At 38.5% G+C, this 25,403-nt stretch overlaps 1 protein-coding gene across 5 annotated transcripts in view; it reads right to left on the bottom strand.

The window, feature by feature from the left end:
- Positions 1-854: 854 nt before the first annotated feature.
- agla (amylo-alpha-1, 6-glucosidase, 4-alpha-glucanotransferase a) overlaps positions 855-25,403 on the bottom strand; it is a 30,349-nt gene continuing 5,800 nt past the window's right edge. For 4 of the 5 annotated variants that reach the window (XM_015355081.2, XM_015355082.2, XM_015355084.2 and 1 more), the window contains exons 6-34: positions 23,544-23,725; positions 23,317-23,428; positions 22,819-22,945; positions 21,907-22,009; positions 21,713-21,810; positions 20,806-20,945; positions 20,110-20,297; positions 19,171-19,294; positions 18,760-18,923; positions 18,112-18,213; positions 17,423-17,578; positions 16,774-16,924; positions 16,259-16,383; positions 15,160-15,272; positions 14,284-14,418; positions 13,938-14,068; positions 13,652-13,788; positions 12,547-12,680; positions 11,989-12,164; positions 11,739-11,841; positions 10,285-10,510; positions 7,353-7,464; positions 5,789-5,924; positions 5,449-5,561; positions 4,377-4,588; positions 3,844-3,941; positions 3,408-3,495; positions 3,154-3,287; positions 855-1,969 (exon numbers count right to left, since the gene is read on the bottom strand). In XM_015355081.2, the coding sequence (XP_015210567.2) occupies positions 1,852-1,969; positions 3,154-3,287; positions 3,408-3,495; positions 3,844-3,941; positions 4,377-4,588; positions 5,449-5,561; positions 5,789-5,924; positions 7,353-7,464; positions 10,285-10,510; positions 11,739-11,841; positions 11,989-12,164; positions 12,547-12,680; positions 13,652-13,788; positions 13,938-14,068; positions 14,284-14,418; positions 15,160-15,272; positions 16,259-16,383; positions 16,774-16,924; positions 17,423-17,578; positions 18,112-18,213; positions 18,760-18,923; positions 19,171-19,294; positions 20,110-20,297; positions 20,806-20,945; positions 21,713-21,810; positions 21,907-22,009; positions 22,819-22,945; positions 23,317-23,428; positions 23,544-23,725 (3,938 nt within the window). In that variant the 3' untranslated portion in view covers positions 855-1,851. Of the gene's footprint in view, positions 1,970-3,153; positions 3,288-3,407; positions 3,496-3,843; positions 3,942-4,376; positions 4,589-5,448; positions 5,562-5,788; positions 5,925-7,352; positions 7,465-10,284; positions 10,511-11,738; positions 11,842-11,988; positions 12,165-12,546; positions 12,681-13,651; positions 13,789-13,937; positions 14,069-14,283; positions 14,419-15,159; positions 15,273-16,258; positions 16,384-16,773; positions 16,925-17,422; positions 17,579-18,111; positions 18,214-18,759; positions 18,924-19,170; positions 19,295-19,567; positions 19,692-20,109; positions 20,298-20,805; positions 20,946-21,712; positions 21,811-21,906; positions 22,010-22,818; positions 22,946-23,316; positions 23,429-23,543; positions 23,726-25,403 lie in introns of all 5 variants that reach the window. The other variant, XM_015355085.2, reaches the window with a different exon arrangement.

The following is a 25,403-nucleotide window of genomic DNA, read 5'->3' on the forward strand; positions in this document are numbered from 1 at the left end:
CTCCAACACTCTGGACTGCTGGTCCTTCGAAGCATTTCAATTTGAACCAGCTTTGTTCTGTACAACATTCTGTGGCTCTGAAACGTCTTTAAAGAACTCTGCAAAGATCACCTGTTAGGACCACATATTTTTTTGAATTTCTTTTGCATATATCACTGTTCTGCCACTTACTCAAAATACCGGATTCACTTGTTTGTCCACATATGAAATGTCTTAAGGTCTGTGTCCTCATCTCTTTTAAAACCAAACAGAAAATCATATTAGAAGAACAACAGGAATTTATAAAGCCATAATGCTGAAGCACTACAATAGCATGAAAACTTCAAAGGCAGCTATTGTAAAAACAGGATCTGACTGGCTTGAATTCACAAATGGATATGCAACATACTTTTAATGCTGTTTTTAAGAAAGCCCTTCTAGGATTATCAAACAATACAATATTTCTTTCTCAGAGTCATCAGTTCAACAGCAATATTTATAGTATATTATACTGATAAAAATACTCTTATTTGAAAATAGCTTGTAAATCTGAAATCCATGGTGAAGCTTTGCATATTCAAATTCTGTTTTAACACAGTTTGTGGGGATAATAGAAATACTTGGCGCTGCACACACATTTTAGTAGGGTAAGAGAAAAACTACAAGAATATGCAGAATGCTTGTATAAGCATTCACCACACATTATGCAGTATAAAGTTAAAATCTACTTCTTTTCTGTGCAAGTTTTTAAATGGTTAAGTTATCACTCTACATTTCTGATGGATCTTAAACTGCATTCAGAATTGCACTTTGTGAAGTGGACATCATATTCCACATTCATTTTCCCCCCAGAAAAGCAAAATGAGAAGCATAGCCATAGTGGAGAATGCTATTTATATCAAACACCGCAGTAACAAGAAAAAAAATTAAAAACAAGTATAACATACAGGCTAGACAGACAAGAAGGTTTTAAACAAAAAGTACCACAGCAGGACCACAACATACTTTTTGAAAACTAACATTTAGTACATTATGAAATGGCAAACTGCATATTTGAATGAATTAATAAATATATTAAAAATCGTTATAATTAATGATGTAATGCCATGAACTGCCAGAAAACCATCTTGCAAAAGAGCAAATGATGGAATATTAGGTATGAGGCCTTCTTTGAAACACTTAAATACTGACAGACAGCAGTTTTCTGGGGTTCCGTGAATCTTATTAAAGTGCTTAGTGGCTATGAAACAGTGAACCGTGAACCCTGGTGAAATTCAAAATATTAAAAGGCTTGTAACTATCTCTTTGGTATTTCAACTATAATGTAACAGAATACAGTGGAAAACAACAAAACGTTCAGTACTTAAAATGGTGCACTTTAAGTTTGCTGTGTTTTCTACCTACAGTAGTTTTAATTGGTTGTGATAGGTAAAAGAACCTATTTAGGATTTTACAAACCACAGTACCATTGTGTGCAGCAAATCTGTGTACTTATTCAATAATTTCAAGGCCAATGATATAGCTGTTGTTCATACCTGTCCATTCTCAACATCACAATTTGTAAATGTTAAATCATGCATACTTTCGAAGTAAAATAAAGTAGCTAGGATCTAAGCATTCAGAAAATGCTACTATTTGCTCCTCAGTGCAAATTCCAAAAAATGTATGACTATCTTTCCAGAATACTATTTGAAGCACATTTACAGGACACTAAATCTTCTTGAAACAGTCTTTAGACTGTGCAAAAGCATGAGGAAACAAAGATCCCACTGAAATCACAAAATCACCACCTAAAACTCAATTAACCACAAAACAGAACCAGTGCTGGAAGACTGGGGCGCTTCTGGGAAATCACCCACAGACAGTGACTTCTCACAGGTCATGGAGGACTTCCAGGATGGTGGCGATGGACCAGGCCTGAGATTCACAGCTGAATGGACAGTACTGCCCATTCTCATTGGTCAGCTCTGGCAGACCCTTCCATGTAGACCTGAAAGAGAGAAAAAGTTTCCCCACGCAGGAAAATATGAACATATCACTTTAGAGAACACTTTTCTCCCTGTTCTTGTTATAAACTGTGTTATAGCACGTATGGCCAGGCTTTTTTGTTTTGGAGATATATAAGCTTCATAAAGTAAAGGCAAGTCATAAAGGCAACAGCCCAAGTCTTACCCCATGTTCAGCTCTTTGGGCCCATAAAATAATTGCCAGTGATCACAAATTCAAACAGTCTTGTTGCACTGTGTCTTATGGAGCAACCAAAAGGTTTTGCACAAGGATGGGTCATGAACCATTAGTTATTAGAATGCAAGAGTTTCAAAATCGGTGACTATGTAGAGATGTAATGTAGACCAATAAAAGATATGTGATCACTTTTTAAAATGCACAAAACACATTTTGTGATTACACAAAAACATAATGCAAACAATCAGAAGAGGGATATTTGCACTGATTTCTACACAAACTACACAAAAGGTTTTGAGGTTAAAATAAAAAATAGCTTTGGGGAAATTAAAAGCACATTTGTTAAAATTAAAACACAAAAGGACAAAAATTAAAATAACATGGATCCTGCACATTCAGATTTTTATTACATGTATTACCAAACAATGTATTTATTGTCTGCCTGGAGAGAAAGTGCATTCAGTTCTCTATTAAAAAACACAAAAAATTCACAAGGCCTACTTTTCCAGTTTATAACTGTTTTTTAGAAAGGTAACATGTCAGATTATGTTTGAAATTGTCATTTGTATATATTTACATATTTTCAAACAAATATGGTAATTACCAAGTCCCTTTAGATTAATCAATTAAATGTTTTGCATGAACCATATCCCTAACCCTAGGGTTATCTGCTTGTTTCACCTTAAAGTTCAATTATGGCTTAAAATTAAAGTTCAGTATGGCCAAAAATGTTATCTTCTAGGTAAATTTAAAATTAAAACAAGAGCAGTGATAACCATTTCCATTAAAAAAGCCTAAATTACATAGGATTTGATAAAACTAAATAAAAGTGAAGTGCACTGACCTTATGTAAACAAAATATCTTCAGTATAATCTAGATATAGTTCAGGTTCATAAGGGAGCAACATTTTCGGTTCTAAGTTCTGTTAAAAAATTGGTAGGCAGTTCCCAGTTTGGAGTCACTGTGAAATTAATTAAAAAAAAACCTACCTCTCCAAGTGAACGTAATGACGAGAAAGAACATTCTTCACAAGGTAGACTGTCTGATCATACATTTCCTGGCCCATTTTCTTTGAAAAGTAAATCTTGGCACGTAGAAAGTAGCCAACAGGCCAAAGCCATTCCTAAATGAAGAGGTATAGCACATTTACAGTGTTTACTCAACACATACAAAGCGGTGCACTAATCAGGTCTGAGATTAAAGTAAATAAATGTAGTTTCTCCAAAAGTGAAAGACTACTTACAGGTCCTTGGTGGTAGTTAAAACCTTTAGAGATGTTGTAGTTGTTATTATCCAAGGCATTGTCATAAACACCACAGTACACCATGTCACTAGGAATATCAAACAGTCAGAAACAGTTAGAAACAGCTAAAATGTGTCTGGTGTTCAAGATCATAAGCAGATGTGTGGGGAAGGTTACATGGATTGACTGTTTTAAACATGACAGTGAAGTATTTTGTCAAGCTTACAGTAGCTCTCTCTTTCAGAGGACAACATGTGTTGTGGGTAAGAGAATTGGTGCTTTAACACAATCAGTGATATGAAAAAGCTTATTGCAGAGCAAAAAGCGATTGCAAAAACACTATAGAAGCAGCAGTTATTGAAGGCATTTTCCCATTTAGTTGCATCATGGTGAAGTTCATGGGTTGGCACAGACCAGAGGAAAAAGGGATAATTACTCAGGATCTAAGGTCTTCATTCCCAGAGGTCCCAGGAGCTTCTTCTCAGCTATAGCCAGGGCCTCCCATGCCCTCTCTACAGTAAACAGCTCAGGAGCCTATCAAAACAAAGAAACAACAGAACCGGGCTGCGTGCTTGCTGGAGACATCCTACTGCATGCTTCAGGGAGTCAGAAGGTGTACAGTACAAAATAAGAAAACCCTTGCATGCAAACAACAATCTTCACAGCATCCGATTGATTAACAGTTTTCATCTGAAAATCTTCACAGTGTGTGTTACTAATGTTATTTCCTAGAAATGTTTTTAAACATCTATTGAAAGAAACTTCCAAATTGCACAGTTTCTTTTTGTAAAGACTCTGGCCCTAATAACACAATTCCACTTAGGCAATAGGTATTTTAATGCTTAGAAGACACAACATCATGTACATAAAAACATACTCTAGACAGAAGTCCTGCAGCAATTGAAAACCACACTAATGTACATACAGTAGCTCAAACTAAGTGTTTAATTCAGTCTGAGGACAGCTTACCACCACCATGGCTATAGTGAAGTTGGGTCTGAGCTGGTAGTCACACCAGGGACTGGAGGCCCCATAACTATCCTTATAAATCCCTCTTTTGTGAACCAGGTCGGGATGCTTCTCATTAGGATCAGAGGGGTCCTTAGACACGTAGAACAGCTTCTCAAAATTCTCCTGGATGTTTCTGTTCCACTCGTCGTAGGACACCGTGACTTGCTTTCCTGTCCAAAGAACCCTTCAACTATTAGATGACTTAAAGACCCCTAGAAAGCATGCTGGATACTGACCTACACTACAGACCAGTTATTCCCAATCTTGGTCGTGAACCATACACCTGCCGTTTTCATTCCATGCTTAATGACGTAATCATAACCTTAATTAAATTGACATATTGCTTGATTGGAATATCTGCCATTTCTTGCACTCAGTATTATGGGATTTTATTTTACTTATGAAATGCAATAGCTAAACGTACCCAAACAGCTCAAATTAACCCTATTTTTAACGTATTCATTTAGGGTTCAACTGTGTTATAGAGCTTGGCTAGAACAAAAACGAGCAGGTGTGACCTCCAGGACCAGGATTGGGAGCTGTTATAGACATGGTCAAAAGGGACCAAGCCACGTCGTGTAATGTGACTTTTGACCTCCAGCACACGGAACCAATCTATTATACTCCGCAACAACACAGTGATGATCTGTATGTGCAGACAGATTAAACGACAGAGAAAGAAAACACAACAATTGTTTGCTTGACTGCTGAACAAGCCATGTTTATGACTGATCAGCAATGTCAGTGTCGTATTCAACAACACAGTTTGGTCCTTTAAAGAGGAACAACTGTCTCATCACTGAAATGACAGCCACACACTTAAGCTATAATTAATTTAAATTGCCCTCCACTTTTGGAAAATGACCAAAGCAGATGAATTCATTTGGCTATTTTAAGAAGCAAAGACAAATATTTTATGAGCAGATATACAGCACATGAAATTATTTCCATTCTGTTTTTAAAGGGAGTCCTTAGCTTTACTGTGTGCATGGCTTCATTCTGTTTGAATGAGTGTATGGCGGTGGCTTACCATCTCTCTGAACCACGACTGCAGCATAAGGGAACAACTTCTTCCGGTGCAGCTCTGCCAGCCAGCGCACCGAGGACTTACTGAGGCCTACGATCTCCACTGCTGACCCATCTCTGAAACAACATTGGGCTTGTTACACCTCATTATACCTGCAGCCTTCCCAGAAACACACCACAGTCTGAGCACATTTCAATTCAGCAAGACAAATTTAAACCAGTTAATTTCAGTTAAATTCGACTGAACATACAACCTCAGGCCTTACAAAAGAAGCCACATTTATATTGAAGCTAGGCAGGATCTCAGAGAGCTGGATTCAATGTATTTGTTAGTTTTGCCTTGCCTTGGAGTAGCAGGAATACCCCTGTTCTGAGCACTTTCACTTTCTCCCATCTTGTCCATCCATGTGCCACAGTTGTATCGATTTCCACCAGACACAAAACCAGTGTGAGGGTCAACTCTGGCTGAGACGCTGAAACCTAAGAATAGAAAAAAAAATCTGAAAAACGATAGTAGCCACAGATCAATTACATCACTAAAATTCACGCCTGGTCCTGGAGGCCTGCTGTGTCTTCTGGTTTTTATTCCTCCCTGGACTTAATGACTTGATTTGAATCAACTGATCCCTTAATGGGTTGATGAGCGCATAGTTAACAGGTACTCACTGAGCATTATTATCCAAAAATCTGGTGGACAGTGACTCTTTAAGACCAGAAGGGAATATGCATTAATCATAAGATGCACTAAGAATATTGTATATTTAAATAAACAATGGAGCAGCAAGGTAGTGTACTGATTAGAATTGCTGCCTACCAGCTCGGGACCTTCAATTCTGGACTTGGGCAACTTCTGTGTACAGTCTTCACGTTTTGCAACATGTCTGTAAGTCCTTTTGAATTCTTTTAATGGCTAAATATTTATTAGCACTAAGTTATGAGCCATACATACTGTACCTTTCATTTTCTGATGCTCAGCTTAGGATGATTTAAAACTGGGAAACTAAGTGTGTCAACATGAAAACTGCAAAAATGCTTGCAGAAAAAAAGTCACATTACAAGACAGAGTTCCAGTCCAGCACCAATTATGTAATTAGGCTCACACTGTAGGAAATTCTACATTCTAGAGATGCATTCATGAATTCTCCAATATAATAGGGTCTCAACATTTGCAAGGGTTTAGTGCAGAGATACGTCATGTACAACTAACTTCGCTTCCGACAATGTAACATATTATGCATGGCTAAAAGCCATAGGTCAACCTCTTTTACATAACAATTAAAGCACTTATGCATGGGCTTTAGGTTAATTAATGAAACATTGATCCAACAAACTAACTACAGTGATCACAAACTTATAGTAAATCGGCTAAACTAAACATGAATCCCTCCTTTGCGTCCAGTGGATGCCTGCACTTTCTCTCGGTTATCCCTGCTCCACTGCGATGAAATGGGCAATAAAACTGTCAGTGAGCCTGTAAAGTCATCTTTATTCTGTTACTCTCCATGCTGCTTACACAGAACTGAGAGTGGTCATTACAGTACAAAAACAAGATTACACTGAGATGTGGATGCTGGCTAGTGGGTACTCAGGTATGGGGCAGGGAGAAGCTCTCTCACTAGCTAGATTCAGCTCAGTTAGTTGTTCCACTCTTCTTCCACCCAAGACCATGCTGGCCAGACTAAAACGTGTGAATAAGAAAATTTGCAAAATGTTAAATTTGCAGATGTTGAGACCCTACTGTACATGGAATGTGGAAAACGTTTACATAAACATATCCACATCCACAGAGGGGGCAAGCTTGTTATCAATTGATCTTAAAGACTAGTACGTCTTTAGGACCTTTAAGAGATTTTTTTCTATACATCACCAAACACCGAACAGAGTTCAGTTCTCATCTGCAATGGGCACCTTCATCCCTCATGTTTCGGTCCAGCTGGGGGCCAGCGTTCCTCTCTCTGAATTCTATTCCCTGCATATGTCGCTGCATTGCCTCTTGAATTACATCGTACAAAGGCTGGTCCTAGGAGACAACACCACATGGTTCATATATGCCGTCTGCTACAGATGGTGGAGACTATGACATCATAGGACAGAAACAAAAACAACTTTCTCCTTGTTACTATCTGGGAAATGCATTTACATTGACTACACTATACAGAACTAACTGAAACTATGAAAATGATGAAAACATAACAGAACATTTAAACTACATCAAAGGTAAGTAGGTTTCTGAGCTACAGTCATGTGAAAAAGAAAGTACACCCTCTTTCAATTCAATGGTTTTACACATCAGGGCATAAATAACAACCATCTGGTCCTCACCAACTTCTATAATTAGACAAATCTAGCCTCAGATAACAGATTTCACTATGTCATTATTTATTCAACAAAAAGTAAGCCAAAATGCAGAAACTTTGTGTAAAAAATTAAGTACACCCTTACTGCTTCCATAGGAATTAAGAAGGGAATCAACAGCCAGGTTCTGCTGATCAAATGCAAGTGATTAGTTGATCATCAAGAAGTGTGACCACCTCTATAAAAGCAGAACTTTTGGCAGTTTGGTGGTCTGGAGCATTGGTAACACCATACCAAGGAGAAAGGACATCAATATGAACTAAGAGAGGCAATTGTTACGGCTCATCGATCTGGGTTAATCTGGGAAATGGATTATAAGGCCATTTCCAAACAATTTGAAATTCATCATTCTACAGTGAGATGGATTTTTTACAAATGGAGGACATTCAAGACAGTTGCCAATCCTCCCAGGAGTGGATGTCCCACCAAATTCACCCCCCCCCCCCCCCCCCAAGGTCAGACCATATAATTCTCAGAGAAATCACAAAGAACCCAGGAGCTACATCTAGGGATCTAAGTGCCTTAGTTAACATGTTAAATTTTAAAGCTCATGACAGTACAATCAGAAATAGACTGAAAGTCCAACTTTCATGGAAGGGTAGCCAGGATAAAGCCCCTTCTCTCCAAAAAGAACATGGCAGCACGGCTTAGGTTGGCAAAGTTGCATCTGAACACACCACAAGATTTCTGAAACAAAGTGGAGATGTTTGGTCATTAGGCACAATGCCATGCTTGGTGAAAACCAAACACAGCGTATTACCACAACACCTTATGCCAACCGTTAAACACGGTGGTGGAGGGGTGATGATTTGGACTTGTTTTGCAGCCACAGGATCTGGGCACCTTGCAGTCATTGAGTCGACCATGAACTCATCTTTATACCAAAGTATTCTAGAGACAAATGTGAGTCCATCTGTCCGGCCGCTATGGCATGCAACAGGACAATGATCCCAAGCACACCATCAAATCTACAACTGAATGGCTGAAACAGAAAGAATCAAGGTGTTGGAATGGCCAAGTCAAAGTCCAGACCTCAACCCCATTGAAATTCTGTGGCGGGACCTTAAGAGAGCTGTGCACAAATGAATGCCCTCAAACATCAATGAACTGAAGCAATGTTGTAAAGAAGAGAGGGCCAGAATTCCTCCAAAACGATGTGAGAGAGTAATAAACTCATACAGAAAATGATTACTTAAAGATTTTACTGCTAAAGGTGGTTCTACAAGCTATTGAATCATAGGGTGTGCTTAGTTTTTCGCACATGGCTTCTGCATTTTGGCTTTTTTTTGTTAAATAATGACAGTTATGTGTTGTTTGTCACTTGAAGTTAGATTTACCTCATTTTAGGACCCGGTAAGGACCAGATGTTTTTTGTTATGTCCCGATATATAAAACCATAGAATAGAGGGTGCACATTATTTTTCTACATGACCGCATGCAAGTGAAGCAAAACAAAATATCAGATTTTGAAAAGGCACGGTAACCAGCTCCCTGAACCGGACAACAGACTAAAAGAGCACCAAATATTTGTTTAACATTAGAAAACAAGCTTTTATTACAATATCACAGCAACACCTGAATTGAAACCACAACAGATATCAGGTTTTAAAGGCTTATTATGCTGCTATACATCCTACTTTTTGTGCTGTAATACAACAATAGTATTACTTTACAAGACCAGTCCATTTGTGGGAGGTAAACGAAATATCCACCAGGAGCTGCTCTATGGTGACATTGTTTTTCCAAGAATACAAACCTCACATGTATAATTTACTTTCTTCAAAAAACAAGAATAGCTTGAACAAAAAAAGTTACTTTTACACTATCCAAGTATATTGTGTTCTGATGACAGGAAAGGTACACTACTTGTGAAAATCGGCTTTTAATACTGTACCCAATTTGAAAAATGTTGTATTTTCTCATTGTAATATTGTAATAAATACTGACCTGCTGAAACATACTGTAAATATTAACTTTGAATTATGGGAACAGATGTGGAATTAGCTCTAACCATTTCATGAAATGAGGAAGCAGAACAGCCTATACGGATGTGTTTTAATTTTGTGACATAACTTTTAAATAATGTCACTTCTCCTTGTATTATGAAAAGGTCAGACCTAGGCAGGATGCATTTCCATAATTCAAAGCCTGTTCTTAATAAAGACCACACAATCCTCACAATTTGTGTTCCTTACAATATAAATGCCAAGATTTGTCAATGTAAAACCTCTAAAGTAACCAATGGTGGTTTTGTAAAACTATGAATAAACGGAGAGAAAAACAGTCATCCCAGACAAAAACAGCTGATTGACTGACTTATTCTAATGGCAACTACTTTTCAATTCAAATATCTGAATCACACTAGAAGTGTCATTATTCAAAACATATACCATATATTGTGGGCAAATATAATTCATCAGCCACCCAGAACTCGCCCCTGTGTTTTATGTGATCTCAAGAATTCAAAGAACATCAACATTCTCACCACTTTTCCAGCTGGCTGTGGCTCAGAGTCGTCAGTGGGGTACATCCTGGAGACTGGGCATTTTAGGATTTCAGTTCCATTGGGAACAATGTTACAGTAGTCTTGGATGCACTGAAGCCACCACCAAACAGCATCGCGGCAATTGTACCTGGAATAGGTACCCTGGCCAAGCAGGTTTGGAATCAGACCATGTCTGAGAGTACCAGCAAAAGCAAGAATAATATTCCTGAGAAGAAAAAGAATAGTTGGTTCATTACTTAACAGTAAAAATAGCTTACAATACCCATTTGTGTTTGTTTTTTAGGTGCTCAAAGCTCAATTAATCTATATATTTTTAGATGGTTCAGAGATATATTTTTTGAGCTGCCTAATGGCTTTTTAAAATGCCATAAAATCTGTGAAACACCCTAGAAAGGGTGACTTTGCATAAACAACGTGACAACATAATGCATAAGAATGCATAGAATTACATTACTTGAAATACATATTTATAATTTCTCCAGCAGATCATTTCCATCTTTATTTTAAGTTAGTCCCCAATTGCTGCCAAACAGGCTTTTGTGATAAATTGTTACATCCTGTGTAAAATGGGATTTTACAGACTGCACAAAAATGTGTCAAATTAGTCAATCACCCCAGCTTTCTACTGCAAAGCAATATCATGTATCAAACTGCTTCAGGTGGACGTTGGTAAGGTGTGTGCCTGTAACCTCTACGCTGTGTTCTATGAGGAGATTCTCATGCAACTGAAAAGCACATGAAATCTGAGCAGGAAACTGTGCATAGCAAACAAAACCATGTACAGTACTGTCTCCAAATAAATATTTACCTGAAACCAATGAGACAACTGCATTCTCTTACATCATGACTACACTAAAGGTTATAGTCTGCATAAAGTGTGAAAATGACTCAGCAGACAAAACTTTGTTTCTTCTTTCAGCTTTCCAATGTTGTGCTTTTCAACAGGTTATCTTTAGGTGTTCCATTACGACATTACTAACTCGATTTAGTTCACTAAATCGGGTTTTACATTGGCTACTACTGTATTCACCAAGACAAAGATGGAAAACCAGATTCAAAAAGTTGGCTTATAGTTTTAGTATATGCCGTAGGCAGGCTTTTATCACGCAGATGAATTTCTGTAAAATTTTAGAGAATGTTCAGTCCTTAAACTTTTCATACTATTTAAGTATTGTATTTACATTTATCAGAAATGCGTTTTTATCTAGGGTTTCTCTGAATGCAGAGGAACATCTGGATTCAGAAAGGAAAATGTCATCCAGCTAACTGTGTGTTTATAAGCTTTTTCATGGGAGAAAAACTAACTACAAGCGATACAAAAATCAAAAACACATTAAAGACCTACAACTTCTGCACTAGTTAAGATGAATTTACATTAAAAAAATTCTGTCTTGGCGCATTAAAGGTTAGAAATATTAGTCTGATGAACTGACCGGGCCTCAAGGTATCGCCCAGTTACTAGCATCAGTCCTCGTAGGGCAATGAACGTGTCTCGTCCCCAGCACCGGAAAATCCCAGAAGAGAAGTGTGGCAGACCTTACGGTACAGAAGAGAAAGTGAAACATTAATATAAATCTTCAATCGAAAATGTATCCATTAAATCACACTCTAAAATGAAAATGGAATAGAAGTATTTAAATGTTTTTTTTATGAGGAAATAGTTTTGAGGGGGGTGTCTCTCACCAGCAGCTAAGGAGACGCAGCATTGCTCTTTCTCCTTGGTGATGTCATTTACGCGGTATGGCACCCCCTGCAGGACGGGGGACAGTGGAGGCAGGGCAGGGAAACGGCCTACGCCACACATCTGAACGGAGCCCAGAGCCAGGAGCTTCACAAATGTGGACCCATTCTGAATGAAACTGAAAACCAGCAAGTGTAAAAAAACTTTTAAATTGGGAAAGAAAGGCTTTGCAATTAGGGCTCCTGTAAAGCAGACAAACATTTCAAACTTAGAATTGAAAAACTCATTCTCATGTTCAATGCTTGTGGACTGGGTTTTACACTGCAGTAATTTAAAAACAAACAAATCCATAATAAATTAAGAAAGGGATATTATGCCTTCAGAGAATTGCCCACATGGTAGTCTATATTCTTGTTTAACAATGTAATTAGGCATAATGTGCTTTTATTTTTGGATTTGTGACATTCTCAGATTAAAAGCCATTGACTTGGAAAGAATAGTTGTCCCTTTTTAGGTTTTAATTTTCCTTTCAAAAAGCATATTATACTGATCACTCAAACCTTGACATCTGTTTCCATGTGACATCCAAAAGGCTGGTATAGACCCCAACAAGAATGGCGTCAAAATAGCATGGGATGAGATAACGAGGAAGGTGTTTTAGGTATGCAAACATGGCTTGAAACCACTTTCCAACCTGTTGAGAGAAAACCTTGCAGCCTTACATTGCATTAATGCTAAATCATTTCAATAAAACATGCAGAAAATGAAAGGCACGCCAAAAACTTCATTATATAAAAATTATATGATCCACAATAAACACAAAAACTGTTACAATGCCAATCTGCGCAGCATGTTAACTCATTATTAAATCCTTTAATGATGCAAGTTCCTACAGTCTGCCACTTGCAAGCCCTCATTTATTTAATAGATTCTTAAGCAGGAGAGCGAAATGCACACCATAAATGACTCTTCTGTAAATCAAAGGGATTTGTGAGAAAGAATGCTGTACAGAATGCTGCCAGGTGACAGTACTTTGCGGAAAAAAAAGTTCAGATTTTCAGAACAAAATGCTTTGGTAGATCTTTGCCTCTTGAAAGCTGCAAATAAAAAAAAACCTTTAAAAGGGAAAACGGCTAGAAAACATTCCAAAGAAAGTTTCACTGTGTATTCATATAATGCTTCATTTTCAGAACAATTATCCCAAAGATGAATGACAAATGAAATACAATATCTAGCAGTAACTTGCCAGCAGCCATATCACTCTACAACTCACAACTCATTGAAGCTAAGCAGGTGTGAGCCTGGTCAGTACCTGGATGGGAGACCTCCATGGGAAAAACTAAGCTTGCTGCTGGGAGTGGTGTTAGTGGGGACAGCAGGGGGTGCTCAGCCTGCAGTCTATATGGGTTCTAATGCCCACGTATAGTGATGGGGACACTATACTGTAAAATAGCTGATGTGTGGGCAGCTGTGTACTGGCGCACAATGGCTACCGTTGCCTCATCCAGGTGGGGCTGCACATTGGTGGTGATGGAGGGGATCCCCATTTCCTGTAAAGTGCTTTGAGTGGAGTATCCAGAAAAGCGCTATATAAGTGTAATTATTAATTATTGTAACTACATGTATGAATTGTACACATACACAGGGAACGGTGACAAACATTACCTTGCCCAGGGTGCCACCTCTGCTCACTAGACGGTTGCTCACATAGTCAATCATCCAGTCTCCTGTTCTCAGGTTGTCACAGAATGGATGGCCCAAATCATTCTTAGGCCGGATTTCCGCCATTACTGACATCAGACCTGGGTACCGCAGAGATGTATGAAAGAACACAAACGAGGGCCGACGCTACTCACAATGTAAGAAATAATTAAAACGTGCGAAGTTAAATGTGTTTTTATAAACCTGCCCATTGTACAGTAGGTACTCATTATAGACTCCATTTATGTACCTTGAAGGCCAGCATACTTCAGCGACGTCCATGATGGGATATTATAGCAACCTCCTCCATCTTCCTGCTCTTCAGCATCACAGCGAAAAAGCAGCACATTCAAGTCAGCTAGGGTCAGCTTTGATGCGATACTGTTGCATAAACAGGAAAACAATTGAAGTAGCATAGCTGCTGCATTCTGCACAGGTCACTCTAAACTGAACTGATACTAATGTATAGAAAATGCATGCAACTGCAAGATGGACTTGTGGACATTGACATGGTATGATTTTGGTTCACAGCATATTAGAGAATATTGAAGATGGGGGGTGGGGGAACGTACAAAACGTACAGAACGGCAACTTACGACGCAAATGGCGTTTTGAGTATGGCCTCTGCTTTGTCATCAGGGAGACTGCCAGATTTGAAATGAGGGCTAAACTGAATAAGGTGGTTCCTGAGTAAACTAACCACTTCTTGGGCTTTTGGGTCCAAGCTCACTCTGTGAAAAGAGAAGTGGGAAAATGGAATTTCGACTGCCCAAGTGTAAATCATTGACAGTTTCAGCAGAGATTACTCCTGACCAATAAATAACATGCAGTTATGTTATAACTGCAACACAGCTGTCAGAAACCATGAAATTCAGACTCTTGCTCAACCGTCCAGGAGTAAGCAGACAGGTATTTTAAAAATTCATCACACGATATAGGAAATATAATAAGTTCTTCAAAACTATATCCAGTATGGGAGTCATTAAAGGCACAACACATGGTTGAACACACTAGCCCTTCTGTCACCTGATAAACACACCCATGTCTGTTGTCTACTGAGGGAATATCTGTCCAGTCATTCAGGCTGTCTTTGTTACTTTTAATCCTGGTTTTGGTGACACACCCTGTAAAATCATGACATTTGCAAGTCGCGATGGTGCTTTTTATATGCTTCTATTGTGACAGTCTTATCTCAACAAAAACTTGTAGAACATTTCTGCCACTTTTCTCTGATAAATCAAGGACACATAAGAAAAATCTTAACATGAAATTCAGTAAAATATACCTGTAACAGGTACTTTTATAGAGTATATTGTCAGAGGTAGGGCATAAATATGCTTATATGCTAATATTTATGCTTTACCTCTGACAACATACAGTATGTGGGCTCCTATGTGTTTTAAGCTAACAAGAAATAAAGCAAAGCAATTTCCTGTTGTGCTGTGGCCGATGTCCGTCTTGTGATATTTTACCTGAACACAATCGCACTTCCAGGCGACAAGTGTTCGAACACAATTTCCTGCACAAACTCGTGGCGACCTTTGGATGTCACTTCGGCCCGTTTCACAATCTTGCTGTCTTTCAGCTTCAAGAAAACAAAAATATTGCATCTCATGACGGGTACTGTACAGTAGACTCACAAAATATTTTTACACGAATCTGCTTGGCGCCGAAAAAAATCCAAATACTGCAAATGAAAAATCAAATAATGCGGGATGTTTCTCCAGTGTTTTCTTTATCGTGCGCCATCGCACTCAATATGGCTCGTGAACCGGAACAGGTACTGTATTAAGGAAAAAAGCAAGTCAACACAACTTATGTTGGATTACTGTTTTCATAATACTTTAAACTACATACATGTATATACACATAATAAAAAACTTACGATTTAATTTACTTGTTTAAGTGAGGGGAATAGGAGGGTTGAAGAGGGGTGTTCTGATATTATGTGATTTTGGGTATACGCGCCATGTCAGGAACCAAACTACCATGTAAAATGCATGTCTACTGTATTTTACATTTCAATCAATCCATCCATCTTCTAACCACTTCTTCCAATTCAGGGTCGCTGGGGAAGTCTATCCCAACAAGCAATGGGCACAATGCAGGGGACAGATGGGCGCAAACATGTACACAGTCACACCGGGGCCACTTTTCCCAGAATCCATCCTACGAGTACCTCTTTGGGCTGTGGGAAGAAACTGGAGCACTCTGAGGAAACCCATGCAAACAAGGAGAGATCATACGAATTCATGGCAAATAGGACCCCAGGTCTGAAATTGAACCCAGGGCCCCAGCAGCGCAGGGCAGCAATGCCAACCACTGTGCCACCATTCCACCCATGATGGTTAATAACTGGGACACTACTTTAAACAAGACTTCTGGCACTCCAGAACACAAGAGAAAAAAAAAACCACAGGTTTAAAAAGTATCTTAATTCTCTTAAGATAATTCTCGCTATTTGTTTAAACATCATGCCAGATTTTTTTTTTCAGGTAGCAAGACTTGTATTGGACATTATATCCATTCTGTTCAACTGTAATTATACAATTCCCAGTCTGCTAATGTTACCTGAATATGCTCTGTAATTTCCACAGTGTAGTCAGGCATGCCATTAATACTCTTCTCATCTTTCTCATATGAGCCAGCATTTCTTTCAATGGTCCGGGCCTCAAACACAACTTCTTCTATTTTACCTAGAGGACACAATTAAAGTTACTTTACTTTCAGATATACTGTACAGAACGACGGCCGATACCTCAACCAGGGAATGTTGATTTTTATCATAGACCTGTCCTACAGGAAGGTGTGTACAGTACAGTATGTGGGGAAAAAAATAAAAAAGATAACACTGAACACAACAATGTCAAGAAGGAGGGGAGGTTACAAGTTGATAATATCTGTCCAGGAATGATTTAAGAAGAGGGTATTAGGGCTATTCATATAAAAAAAAAAAGATCAGACCTGCACAGGATGTGACTGGCTAGGATTACTTTCTGTACCAGAAATGCACTATCAAAGACACTGAAATAAAAAAGACCAGACCCGATTCCTTCTAAAGTGTTTTATGCAATGAAAGCATTTACCTGGGATGCACATGGGAGGCACGTCATTCCTGTAGAAGGAAGTCTTGGGGTTCCTGAAGGCTGTACGTGACACAGCCACTACTGACTGGTGTGTACTGGGGCAGTGTCTGGTCACTGATACAATGTCTTCATCCACCTGATCGACATAGACCTGAGGGCAACGCACAACTTGCCAGCACTGGGAAATTTCACATTTGTGCAGCACAACCTTCTATTTCTACCTTAACAGAAAAAGACGCTGCAGCTCAAAGCCGATTGCAAGGTCTTCCAACATTCTCCTAATTATTATAACCTTATGCCTCAAAACTAAAGGACAATCTTTCCACAAATTCAGAAAAGATGCATTTAAATTGTCTATGACTTACCGCTTCATTTCAGTTGTAACTTGTTAAAAAAAACATTTTTTAACTATAAAGCACAGATTCTGGTATTTTATATATATATATGCTTTACTACATATATTAAATATTATCTGTCAGATGACAAGGTTTGAACGCTTAGAAAAGAACCTTCTAATACTGAAAAGATTAGAATGTGAATGTGAGGATTGCTGTATCTGCAATATCAACCCATTTAATTTACACCTCTTTTAGATCAGTTAAGGAAATATTACATGTCAAGTCCTGGACAGACATCAAGGCCCACCAACCTGAATGAAGCCCTTACTGGCCAGCTCTTGATGCAGCTTGTTGAGGGCCAGTTTCCCTGCGATAATACCACTCTGACGGTTAACCTCCCCTCGGGATGAAGGCTTTGCTTTAGGATTCCATTTGCAATACAGCCTCTCCTCTTTAACAACGGAGATCTGATCAGAAGAGAGGGCGAAGTGCAAATTACATACATGAACTGTGAATTTAATTTTGTAAAAACTTTATACAAAAATTTTAAACAGTGGATAAGCAAAGGCTGCTCAGGGACAAAACACTAAAAAAAAATATGACAAACAAGTTTATACTCAAAAGGTGGTAACCAATCCCAACTGGTTTAATTTAATTAAATCGCTGAATTCTGAATTGTACTTGATACTGGGAGTAGGACATTAAAACTACAAAACCTTTCCTGTCAAGACAGAGTAATGAGGGATGCCCAACTGTCCTCATTATGGGAACCAGGGATTTAACCTTCAAGTGTTAGGGAGATCAGATCCGGAAGAAACGGATCCAATTGATATTCATTGACAGCACGGCATACAGAACCAGTACTAACACTATAATTTTGCTAGGTTTTATTATGAACCTCATTTCAAGACATTGTGAAAGTTTCAATGTCGTTTTAACACTCTGAAATGGTATTTGTCGATTGTGGTTATAAAGAATGTGTGAATACGTGATCACAGACCTGATGGGGAACCATCTCGTCGTAACCTCTAGTGCTGCCAGTAGCGCAGCTAGCCATGGACACTATTGCTGAACTAGGGAGAGAATCATACGCAGAGCGCAGCTGGAACAAGAAGAAAATTTAAACACACTCATGTCAGGGTCACCTTCTGTCATATCTATCTATATATGTCCCCTTATCCAAAACAGGAGAGCTGTCATTGTGTGAACCTAAAAGTAAAATACTGAACTACTTACATTCTAACACTCCAATATTATAAGTTTTCAAATTGCTAAACCTGACTTTCATTCATTTGGCTGAAAAAGTTCAAGGTAAATGTATGCAAAGATTAGTTTTAATAAATGTTGATTCAGAGCAGTACAATAGGTGAAGTCTTTCCAAAGTTCTTTATGTTTTAATTTGAATTTGAACATTTTCAGATCATGGAACTGCAAGATGGTAAAACTGGATAAGATTAAGTGGATAAGATGGTGAACCTGGATAAGTAGAGTCGCTTGATAACTATCTGGCGACATTTACATTGGTTATTTAAATAACTTAATGTTACACTGACCACATTTATTGCTGCAGGTTTGCCCTCATCATACAGGAAGGCGTACATACCCTTGGATGGAGTTATAACATTAATGGGTAAAATAAATGTCCCACCTGAATAGGACACTCGTTGTCATGGGTAACATCCATGAACAATGCATGAGCAATGCCGGGTACTAAAGGTCTCAGGCTGGGCTGGGCAAAGGAGCCAACAGGTTCTCCTCCAAAGCGGTACACTAGTCTTCCTTCCTCATGGCTGTCATAGGCACTCATCGCCTCTGGAAGAAACAGTGAATAATTGTTACTGAACTCACTAAGAGCAAAATCGCTTTGCTCTTAGTACTCACAAGCAAAATCACTTAGCAGAAATAATGTAAAACATTAAAATTAAGTTAATTATGGTAACTATAAACGATTACACTATTACGATGCAACTGACAAGAATTGCCTTGAGTAACACAGTAACACAGTTTTATTTTCATTCAATGTAGCACAGACAATTAATTCTTTATTCAGACAGCCTACCTCTTATAAGGGAACTTATGCCAAGCCTAGTGACAAAGACATTGTCCAGCTCCTCGCTTCCTGTGAACAGCTCAGCCACCACATATAAATCAGGCCGCAGTGCTCGGGCTGTGTCCAGCATGTACTGCAGGCAGCAAAGCGAACCAAACAGGCCAGACAATGAAGGGAGCGAAGCAAAAGTAGGCAAGTAGCAGGATGAGTATGTCAAGAGAAAATAAAGCCACATCAGGAAGAAACAAGGCAGGGGAAACAGAAAGGCATTTTAAGATAAAAGTGAAGTTGGTAGTAAGATCAATTCAGAAGTATGAAGTCAGCAAGGAGTAAGGAAGAAAGACAAATAGAGAGGATTTTAGTATCATGCCCCCCTTCTTGATGCAAAGCAGTCATTCATCGGTACCTCTGATCAGACTGGTAATCCCCAGGCGATTGACAAAGACATTGTCAATCAGCTCACTGCCTGTAAAGAGCTCTGCTATCACATACAGATTGGGCCTGACTGACCTGGCCACTGCCAGCATCTCCTACAGAGTACAACAATTCATGGCATCAGAAAGGCTGTCCTATACCGTACACCACACTTACAAATACTCCGGATTTTACAGAATAAAAAAATCCCTGACAAAGAAGCTGCCTTTTAATTTCTGCCTTTCTGGACACTGTATAAACATAGTATGCTAAGGGTAAAGAACACCGTAATTCTCTTGCGATGTGAAAGAACTGGTTTTAAGATTGTTCCTTTGAGGTTTATTATGCATTAACTTATAAATTAATGAAATTACCTGCACCTACTATATATTTTTAGTGTATACTCCAGTAACTGTTAAAAAGGTCACAAACTGCCACATTTGAAAACTAAGACTTCTGAACGTAATTGAGCACATTTGCATATGGTTGATAACAACAGATGAAACAAGGAACTGTACAGAAACAGTACACTACCTCAGCCACGTGTAGCGGAGTGGAGTGGCAGTTGTCAAGACGCACACCACTGAAGTGCTTTGCTGTAATTTCCGTATACTTTCTCATGTGAGCCCAAAGATAGGGACAATCCTCCGGATTATTGCCGTAACGCAGTTTGACACTGTCTCCCCAGCAAATTAACTCCCTCCTCAGGTAAACATTCGACCCTGAAAAACAGTACATTCCTCATCAAACAGGAGCATAAAAACTTCAGTACTGGGACACCTGCAATGGAGCCAAAGGAACATACAGAGCCATCCAACAGTGCCACCTGCTGGTAAACAAGTATATGACATACTGTACATTCAATGTAACCAGGAATGCTCTACAAAAAAAGCATTTTACAAAACAACAGTATTCTTGTGGTAAATAAATTAAGTGTTGCTATTCAATACCTTCTTTTTTAACATAAAACTAATTAATTAGTTTTCATTAATACTAGACTTACTAAGAAACATGGTAGTCTGTACCAGGTAACCTTTGTCATCTTAAAATCATTAAACTTCAAAATTAAAAAGGGTTTACTGGTGTCCAGTGTATGAAGGACTATTAATATAGTTTAACTACAGTAAACCCAGTGTCATTAAGCACACAATTACACAACAAACAGGATTGGTTTGGTTAAATACTGTATATAGGAAACTGTTGATTGGTGGCAGGTCAGAGGGAGATCACCTGGCTCAGCAAAGTTTCTGAGGGGATCATCTCCCATCACCCAACCATTGTGAGCGAGGAAATGACATGCTTTGTCAGGCTGGTGCATGAGGGCCTCCTCTGCCTTCAGAGTCATCTCGCCAAAAACAAAAGTAAAATATCTGAAAAAGGAAGTCAGCTTTCAGTATTTCTTGTCTTATCTCTTTAGAAGACTAGGGTGTTCAAATTAGAATCAACACCTCCGAGGAGGAGCCGTTGTAAACCTTTGAGGAACTAATTAAACTATGTTTGACGCATGTTAGAAACTAAAACAATTGCAACAAAATTAGTTTGAAAATCCCCATTCTGTATTGTAAAAAGAACAACAAATGGGAAAATAATGTGCTTTACACAATTCTATTCTACAGTACACGCTCCTATTAAAATTTGTAACATGAGTTACTAAACGAAAAAGCTCACTCAAAATTCCTATGAGAACATCTAAGATGTGTTTTTCTCAGTCCCCTTTAAATCAAACAATTAAATGAGAAAAGTATTTGAAACAAATAAATTTGTATGGAAACTACTAACATTCAAATGTTATGCAGTCCCACCAACTGCAGGAACTACAGTATTTGCATTGACTTTGGAAGGTTAGGAATACATGGCCAGGATCATAAAATGAATCAAGTAGTCCTATTGAGGCTACAACTCTCATGACTACAAGCATCATCATACTCTGAATGTGAACAGAGGCGCCCTCTAATGGAAACTATTTCAGATACTTCAACAGGCTGCCCCTTCCTATATTAGCCAAAAAAAAATGTTTTTAGCTTGGCTGCTTCTTTATAAATCAGAATTTTCATACTGAACTAATTTCACTTTGATAGTTAATATCTTCAGTTTCTCTACATGAACAATAAATTAAAATCAAGCATGAGATACATACTTTGTTACCAAGGGATTTTTCCTGGTGATGGGGCCTAATTTGGGCCCATGGTCTGCAAGACGCTCATAAACAACATTTCCCACAATGCAATTGGCTGCCTGAAAAAGGAGCGATCAAAGAGAAACCTCAAAGAAAGCTGAGTAAATTGTGGGTAATTCAACTACAAAAAAACACAAGACAGGACACAAACAAACCTGTTCATGATGATAGTGAATTTCCCTGTAGTGCTCCCCATTCAATTCCTCAAGTCTCTTACGGAACCAGTTACAGCAGTCATCAATAGCTGATGGTCCATTGCTGAGATAGAAGAATATTCAGAATAAGACGTAGACGAAATCCTTTCAGTGAAATTGTCAGAGATCGTTTCACGTAGCTCCCTTTAAAAGGCAATTATTACCCTTGAGTCTTGACCTGATCACAATTTAATTCATTTTGGGTGTTTCGTTTTGGCTGGTTATCGGATATTTCTTTTTGTTATCTCTATAGTGATAATCTATATATCCATATCTCCATAATATTTTAAATAGTGTGGACGCGAAAGTTATTCACCATCCATCCATTTTCTAACCGCTTAATCTGCTTCAGGGTTGTGGGGGTTGCCGAGGCCTATCTCAACAAGCGAAAGCAGGGTAGGAGCATCCAGAGAAAACCAATGCAAACACAGGGAGAACACACAAACTCCATACAGACAGCACTCCAGGTCTGGAACTGGAGCCAGGGCCCCAGCTCTGCGAGGCAGCAATGCTAAACAAAGCGTTATTGTGACACACCACATAACGTAAAACCGAAAAGGGTGCTGTCAGTATATCTTTTTTTTAAAGCGGACAAAAATAAGTTTAATCATGGAAACTAATCAATCATTAACCAGCTAAAATTCCAGTTAAATAGGCTTAGTGACGGCCTCAACTGTAAATTGTTCCATTGGTATGGAGGAAGCATAACACTCAGTGACTGAGATGTCACAACTTGGCAGGTTTTTACTATTTTTAACTGGGAAGCAATTGGTCATAGGTAAGTTTACAAGCACAGCACGCGCCAAATAAAATCCCACTGAAAACTCCAAGCACTTCGCATAGGTAATTCAGCTCCCAACATCTGAACTTTACCCATGTGGAATGAATGTCTCCAGAGCAATGTTCATATCCACAGTGTTTCCGAACCGTCTATACTGTGGATCCTGGATAATCCTGAGATGCTGTTTAGTATCAGTCTTGTGTTTACCCGCCTGACCGCCTGAATAAAAGCAAATATAAAAAAAAAATCAGCCTAGAAAAAAAAAGAAATTGATCCTTAATTTGTTAATAACTGAAAATGTAACATCAATATTAAATGGCTTATGAAGATGCACTTTAATGTTAAATGGGAACTGCAATAAGCAGTAGAAGGGTGGAGATCTGGGTTATCTTTTACTTCCTACAAGTTGATCAAGCTGAGAAATCAAAGCATCTGTGCTCTTAAAGCTTTTAACCCATTCACTTACAGTACATCTTCTAATGCTTTGCTAACAATATTCCTTGATAAATTACAATCATTTTACAGTGGATGACAAAAGTTAGCAGAGCTTTATAGTATCACTATAGTAATTTAACATCACTACCACTCACCACTAATGAGAAGATCTCGAAATTGCTCCACAGCTCTTTCCACATCAACTTGAAAAAATTCCCACACTTTAACCTTTGGGAAGACATCCTCCCAGAGTATTCTGCGAATAGCCTGTACAGAAAAGAATCTTACATTGTACAAAAACATGTAAATGGGCTACCTGGGGGCAATCAGCAGCCTTATTGCCCTTGGATGAGGTTTCATGAATGTGGAAATAATAACTTACATTTAAATGTTGATCATTTTCAATCAGAGCAGGCAGACCCCTGTCTTTGTACTTCCCATCTGCTATATCACAAGTGAAGTGCCATATTGCCCTGTCCAACACCCAGGCAGGCTTAAGGTGAGGAGAGTTGACAAGGTTATAGCCACACTCTGGGTGTTCCCGAATCCATTTACTGTTGGCAGCTGCATATAAAAGAAAGGGATCAAGAGCAAAAACACATATCAAAACTCCACTCCCACAAATAGTGACTACAATGACCTTATCAATGAAGTTGGTATTTCACTTGTACTGCAATCAAAAGTTAAATATGATGTGATTTTCGCAGAGATGTCAAATTACTAAATTATAACTTTTAGGCTACTGCATGCTAATGTGCATTGTGTTGTAGTGAAATAATCCATACCCTGTATATCACTTTACTAAAGTATTCTGCAGCTCAACGCACAGAATGAAAACAAAAAAGAGCAATTGCAAAATTAGGATTTGAGAGCAAATGCAACAGGCACATCTTATGATGCACATTTTCTAGCAGTTGTGTGGCTGTTCAATGCTGTATTTTCATTTAAAAAAAGTACTCTTTCATTTAAAGACAGAAACAGTATAACTCTAGTTGTGGGGAAAACAGGACTGCAATTGAAATTTATGTTGTAGTAGATTACGTACTGTATTAGCAGCTGATAACCTGATAAACGACTGCACATTAATAATACACAAGCTGTGTGGAATGACACTGTACCTATAGTGGTTACATTTAGTTTCCTCAACTAAGACTCAGAGCAGAACCTGGAATTTAAACTGAGTAACATCTTGTATTTCACTGAGTGCATGACCTTTAAAACACTGGACTCAAGCTCAAGCCAAGAGGAGTTTCATTGCTCCTCTTGTGCAAATCATGTTGGTGCAAAAGACATATTCCCTATATTCATTTCACCATAGAGTCTAGCACTGTAGCTAGTAAATGAAAATCTCTTGTGGCAATAAATGGTGATCTTCACCTATTGAAAATCCATACAAACAGCACAAAATTGTGCAAATTGCGTCAATGGTGTGTCAGTCCACAAAACCTAGTATGAAATCAATTTTTAGCCAAAGTAGAGAGTTTAAGGTGCAGCAGGGAATTGTAGCACAAAACCAACCACTAGAAGAAAGAATCTGCAATTATAGATTGGACAGGGTTTGAATTCTTAGCTGAAATCTTTCAGTGAATGTTCAAATTCGTGCATGCATAGCATAAAAAATGTTTATTTTTTGCAGAATATTTTTTCTGCAAATTTCTCCTTGGAGACCAACTTTTTTTTTTAAAGATGAAGTAGCACCTTGTTTCAGACACTCACCAACAACAGATTCTGCATTCAGTGGGGCTTTTCTAGCATAGTGTTCTGTATGCAGGTCACACACAGCTGATCTTTTCCCACTCTGTACTGTAGCTTGGCTACAGCTCTGCTCTAAGTAGCCAATTGCATTCATCTCATTAAGCTTCATGGTATTCTGAAAGGCTATTTTAACAGTAGCTGTGCTCATTCTAAGTACAGGCTATGAACATCCTGTAAGTTGTAAACACCAGGACCAAACAGTAATCATCCTTGAATATCAGTCATGCACTGCAACATCTTTTTATTATGCATTTGCCAAGAAGGTGTACATATCCAGGACAATTAGGAATGGGAAGAGATATTACATTTAAGATGATGGAAGTGTGAGATAAGCAGAGATACAAGGAACATTATTATCAGGGAGAGGAACAAAGAGGATTTCCTTATTTCCCTCCACCAGGCATTCCTTTCTAAATCTTTGATTTATCCGACGGCACACAGCAAGGGATTTTGCTTATGTTCTACACACTTTAAAGTGTAGAGGTTA

Source organism: Lepisosteus oculatus, chromosome 9 (genome assembly GCF_040954835.1).
Source record: "Lepisosteus oculatus isolate fLepOcu1 chromosome 9, fLepOcu1.hap2, whole genome shotgun sequence".
NCBI classification, from domain to species: domain Eukaryota; kingdom Metazoa; phylum Chordata; class Actinopteri; order Semionotiformes; family Lepisosteidae; genus Lepisosteus; species Lepisosteus oculatus.